We start from the raw sequence: 6,212 nt of genomic DNA, 5'->3' as shown, positions 1-6,212 counted from the left end.
ATGTAAAAATAAAGTGATAAGAAATTACATATAATATATATAAAAACAAAAATAAATTCTACAGGTAGTTTTTAAAGTTAGCAGGTTAACCCTCTCCCTCCCCCCCCAAAAAAAATCTCCCCAGCTTTATGCAATATTATAGTCTATAGATTAACCTCTAATAAATTTTATTTTCCAAACCTGGTCGAACAGCCGAGATCAAATGTAGAAAAGCTAAGTGGTGCGCCTTGGTACCCACGGGCATATCCAGAACTTTCAGTTCGGGGCACATAATAGTAAAAGAGCCCAAGAGGAGAAAAAATTCAGTTATTTCAGCCCACTTTTGGATTACTTTAATGAAAACTATGTACAGTTACTAATCAAAATTGATGAGTCTGCCAAATATAGGTAGGGGCAATAAAAATTGGCGTATGTTTCAAAACGTTAAAAAAGATATTTTTTTCATTCGGAGCTCTACATTGTTAAAACAACTTACCGCACCAGAAAACTAAATAAAACATCATTTAACACCAAACAAGGTTGTTTACTTTCAATTGTTCTCGAGATGTTGGTTTTTTTAAAAGCAACATTCCATAAAAAATGTACTGAAAAATCAGAAGTGAATTAATTTTGAGAAATGTACATCTCAGGAACCATTTAAATGTAAATTTAGTTGATAAGGTTAAGCATTTAAGTTAAGGTTAAGTCAACCTATAAGTTTTCATTGTTTTATTAATTGATATGAATTATTTTTCTTTCCTTTTTCATTCTGTGTACATATATTTCTTCTTATTATTAAACTTTTGTACATATAGTTCTGCTGTTTTTTCTTATGCATCTACAGATGTATATTTCCACTCAAATTAAAGATAGTTATACATAAGATGGTCAGAGTTGCGGTCAAAAGGGAAACAAAAATAGTTTACAACTATTTATTTTCCGACGTTTCGCCCCACACAGGGCTTCATCAGGGCTAAAAAGATACAAAAAAAAAAAAAGAAAACTGAAAATATTACAACAATAAGATACAATAAGGTAATTTAAGCTAGGATAAATATTATGTAAAAATAAAGTGATAAGAAATTACATATAAATAAAAGGAAGGAATACATAAAATAGTATCAGTATAAAATGAACTTAAGTAAACAATGATAAGAATAAAAATAAGTAACAATGGCAAGAGTAAATATTTGTTTTAAAATACGTAAAATATAAAAGAAGAAAGTAGAGATTAAATAAACGTCTTGAAAGAATATTATTAAATAAATGATGAGAGAGATACAGAAATATGATAATAATAATAACTATAATAATTTTTAATTTAGGAATAACTAAGTAAAATTAGAATGACACATATCGTTACTAATAATAACGAGATTATACTGAAGAAAATATTTTTTTTTTTCCGTTATCTATCCCTTTACAATCAATACTCGTCTACACACTAAATACAAACGTTCAATTTTTTTTTTATATTTAACAATTTCATTTCATTTAATTGAAAATTTTATGCTCCCTATTTCACTGTCTCGGACCTCCCCTCTCTCCAGTAATCCACTACCCAGGTTTGATCCGTTAAACAAATTATAACGAATTTGGGCGGGATCATAGGAGATGGATTTTCATGATTGAAGTCAATCACATCAATATTAGGTGGTCGAAGCTTTCACATCATTCATTATATGAATGATGATTGACATTCTGACTGTGCAGTCCATTATGGCGACCAGATGGCGATGTATAGGTTAGTTTATAGATAATCTTTAATTATAAACTCCGAGAACTTGTTTTTTAGTTATTTAAACTATTCCAATTTTTTTTCTAAATTGTTTTTAACATATTCTCATGATGGATGATCACACCTCCCCAACTCTGTACGAACGGTACTTTCTAGATGGTCAATTCGCTAATTGGAGGGTATGTACAAAACGCATATATATCTTAAATTTGTTAACGGTCATGCAAACTTGAAGCCAATAGATATTAGAATTTATAATGTACAACTGTCATAGTCATATCAACAAATCAACTAATCAAAAAAGTATTTTTATTATATTTAAAAACCACATTTTATACACATCACACAATACAAAGAGATACACAATATACATATAGATAATAGCACAAACAAAAATAAATCTACTACATTAAAATAAACAATAAGGTATATGAATATCATGAATGAATCATTCATCCTATGGACATTCAGGATCACTACTAACTGCGTTGCATATCTAACATCCCTACAATTATTAAAGTGCAGTAACAATGTTTAGAATAAACTTTGTAGCAGAGTATGGAGAGTTCTCATACATAGTTATGCAGCTTGTCATACGCAAACAACTTTTTTTAAGGAAAATAAGGAGCATTGAGGATTTTACGAAGAATTTTGGATGGTAAGGATTGGATACGAGAGGAATTCGAAGATTTAGTGGAACCCGAAAGCTCAACTCCATATGTCTAGATAGGCCTTATTACTGTCATGTAGATCAGTCCTTTGTAATGAATTAGAAAGTTAGACCGTTTGTCTAGTATGTGCTGTAATAGTCGGAATCGACGTGCAGTTTCCTGTCTTTTGTGAGGATTCCAAGTAAGTCGTTTGTCAAGATGTAGTCCAAGATAGCGAATCTGTTCTACAGGGGTAGCAACATTATTAAAGTATACTGTAGGGCAGTCGGCAGGTTTATGACGAAAAGTAAAAGTGATTTCATGGGATTTCAAAAACCAGTCTTAAAGGAAATAAAAAATATCTTCAATCGAAAAGTATGGATTTTTTAAAAATAATTTTGGGTCAAATCGTGCTAGCCGAAATATTGGTGTAAAGGAAGACACGTTTGCGCATGCGTTAATGAAGGTAGAGGATTTAACTAGATAAAATTGATAATGGATCGTTTTTTCACCGATTTTCAATTTTCTTCGGATTTGGGTCACATTTTTTTGCCCATGCCTCTGGGGCATAGCTTTACCACTACAAGGGCTCTACAATGGTTCCACTACAAGGTTTATGGCAGCCCAATAAAGCACCACGAAATTCGATACATGGTCTCGTCGTAATTGAAATATTTTGTAATATCCTCGAGGCGAGAGCAGTCATATAAGTGGCTGAAAGTCATATAAGCCGTCCGTAGTTCAGGTGGTGAGGCGCAGTCTTACCAATTTGAGATATACTGGCGGCGCCGGTTCGAATCCAGCCTAGGGCGTTGACTTTTTTCATTGAGTGGCGGTCCCACAAAATAAAAAACTTGACCCCCAACCATGGTTAGGCAGTATAGGACTCCAAAGGGAGTCTTGTTCGAAAAAAAAATTATTCTGAACCAACGTTTCGCCTTTGAGGGCTTCATGAGAGATAAAAAAGATAGAAACAACTAAAAATAAGTAACAGAGTAAGTAAATAAGAAGACATGAAATAAAAGTAAACTATGTTGTGGTTAAAAATGATGTAAAATATGTGAACATTATTATAGAAAGAAACCAAGTAAATAAAATGTACAGTGAAAATTATAAATAAACAAGAAATAAAAAAAAAAGTTCTTTTCTTCTTTCTTGAGGAATTTATTATTTAATTATTATAATCACTTTTACTATTCTCCTTATTTCCGTCTTTTAGTGTGTACCGTATTTTTTATGTTTCTATTTTTTCTACTCTTTATTTGTTATTATTTACCTTTTCATTATATGTCTAATTTTTCTTTGTATTTTTAGTTTATTTATACTTTTCACTGTTCATCTTATTTTATATTCTTTGATTTACTTTGTTCATTTTCATATAAATTTCTACATTTTACATCATGTTTAACCACAATACACATAGTTTACTTTTATTTCATGTTATAGTATCCTCTTACTCTGAGACTTAATTTTAGTTGTTTATATCTTTTTTTTAGCCCTCATGAAGCCCTACAACGTTGGCCGAATCGTTTGCTTGGAAGAAATAGTCTATTTATTATTTGAGTTATTTTTACCACGCAACCCTAGAAGAATCGTTTAGCTGGTAATTCAAAATAGATTTTTTCGTGCCCTTAAGGTGATTTGGTAGTGAGATATTGCTAATTACGGGATCAGGTGTTTCAGTAATAGCCTGTTTGTGTGGAACTTGGTAAAAGGAAGCTCTCTAAAAATTTTTAGTTTCATTGTTGTCAGTACATTTTATGCTGAACCAAATGCCCAAGATGAACTCTGGGAGATCCAAGTGTTTCTCCCACTCGTAGCTGATGAGCGAGAGCGCTGAAATACAAGCCATTATGTATAAATCATTAAGGTTCATTTAAAAATTATTTTTGACATTAACTAAGAATGGAATCCTAATGTAAGCGATGAACGCTTCCAATTACCCATAGGACTTTTAGACATTTCCGGTGTAATTTACTATAAACGGATGCTCTTACAGGACGATTATATTGATCATTCATAATATTATATTAAATTAATGTTTTTTGTACTATTGCAACGGAAGGTCGGCTTCTCCCACCTGATATATAAAAGGCTGTCCTGATTACAGATGTCGACCAAGTACGCGAACTTGAATCCCAAGACCCACTTCCTGGTAGCGATGATGCTGCTCTTCGGGTCGCTGGCGATCATGCTGGCACTGGCGCCCCTGGGGATGTGCTACCTGGCTCCGCTAGCTTCTTGGAGTTCCGCCTGTGACTTCGGAGGCGGTCTCACGGTCACTTTGGGAAAGATGCGACTGTCCCAGGACAACTGTGACACGGTTTATAATAAGAAAGATTGGCAGGAGGCGCCCACGATTTCTTACCCCGGCGCAATGAAGGTTATATTTTCTCTTCATTTTTGTTTAGAAAATATATGAAATTTTTTTTTTAATTCATAAATGCATAAAAATTAAGTGAAAAAATTGTAGAGGTGTAAGAAAAAAAGCTGCGTTTCCCAAAAGATTCTTCTCTATCACCAGTTATATTCAGATATAAATTTGTAGCTCTGTATTAATCAATTAGCAGAGGCTTTATAGGTGCGCAATCATTTAAAACCCACAAATAATCTACCAGAGTTCGAGAAAGGAGTTGGGACTCACAAAAGACTCTTGTCTATCACCAATACGATCCAAATAAAAATTCTAGACCTGGATAGGACGAAATTTTCACTGATTGTGGTATTGTTCTGCCTAGAAAACTATACTTCAAACTGAATTTAAACTTATTTTAGCCAAATAAGGCCACTGGAGGTGCCAAAATGTAGTACGAATCCAGATATGTACTTATAAAAGACATCCATAATACCCAAAAATTGTTTTCTGGGGCTTATGAAATGGATACAAAATGCACCCCAATTCTTGCAAAGACTTTCAATATTGCTCAAAAGTGTATTTTGCGGTATACAGTATTGCATAATATTGTATTTTCGGGGAAAATACAACGTAAAAAAGAAAAAAAGAATCTGGTACGGTGCACCGCATCTCACTATTTTCATCCATGAAAAAATTAGCTATGGCTAAAACTTCTAGCTAAAGTTGTCATGGATACGGCCCTTATTCATGAATGGACCATTAATAAATAAATATCGTATCCATGGCAATTTTAGCTATTAGTTTCATAATTGCCCAACTCTGCTTCACCTACCATTCTACTTATGTCGTCAAGTTTTGTTTAGATGTCGTGTTCAAGTCATCGCTATTTTATAATTTTCGAAAAAAAAAAAAACAGGGAAGGCGAACATTTTTATTTTTCTGCTGCTATAAAATTTCTTATTTTAAGGTTTAAATGATTGATTAAGCTTTTTAAATGTTGTTCGATTTAACTTGAGTGAGATAAGTAAGGCTACCACGGAGAGCGGGAGTGGAGGGTTTACGTCGTTTTTCAATTTCAGGCGATGTTTAAATATTGCTCGATTAAACTATCTAAAGTCACCTCTTCCCATTTTAAGCAAATATTTCAAAAGTTATTGCCTTTTTTAGTGTAATGGTTTCCTCTAGTGAGATTGTGACATGTACGAACTTCAATCTACGTTTCTCTCAATCGAATTTGTTCTCTAGGTGATTATAATGAATATAAATTTTGTTTATAGGAACAATATAATAGTTTAATTAAAGGAAACCTAGACGTAGTCCAATCGGAAAAGATTTTAACTGCTTTTCTAGTTCGAATCAGATTGATCTATTTTTCCTTTTTTCTCCTTTAGTTATTCATAAAATTGTTTAACATTTTGTTTGTACCCATTGTTTATTACTGCTAACAATGAGAACTGTTTATTGTTTTCAAATAAACAAAAATAAAGTC

The 6,212-nt window shown here is 32.5% G+C and overlaps 1 protein-coding gene across 2 annotated transcripts in view; it reads left to right on the top strand.

Moving 5' to 3' along the window:
- The first annotated feature begins 1,722 nt into the window (after window positions 1-1,722).
- LOC106682177 (phosphatidylethanolamine-binding protein 1) overlaps window positions 1,723-6,212 on the top strand; it is a 12,103-nt gene continuing 7,613 nt past the window's right edge. Inside the window, exons 1-2 of one of the 2 annotated variants that reach the window (XM_067046211.1) lie at window positions 1,723-1,896; window positions 4,478-4,750. In XM_067046211.1, coding sequence (XP_066902312.1) covers window positions 1,825-1,896; window positions 4,478-4,750 — 345 coding nt within the window. In that variant the 5' untranslated portion in view covers window positions 1,723-1,824. The remainder of the gene's footprint in view (window positions 1,897-4,477; window positions 4,751-6,212) is intronic. The other variant, XM_014422896.3, reaches the window with a different exon arrangement.

Source organism: Halyomorpha halys, unplaced genomic scaffold (assembly GCF_000696795.3).
Source record: "Halyomorpha halys isolate HHAL.00 unplaced genomic scaffold, Hhal_1.1 Scaffold394.1, whole genome shotgun sequence".
Lineage (NCBI taxonomy): Eukaryota > Metazoa > Arthropoda > Insecta > Hemiptera > Pentatomidae > Halyomorpha > Halyomorpha halys.
Note: the sequence above shows the minus strand (reverse complement) of the source record. Positions and strands in the feature narration are given on the sequence as shown.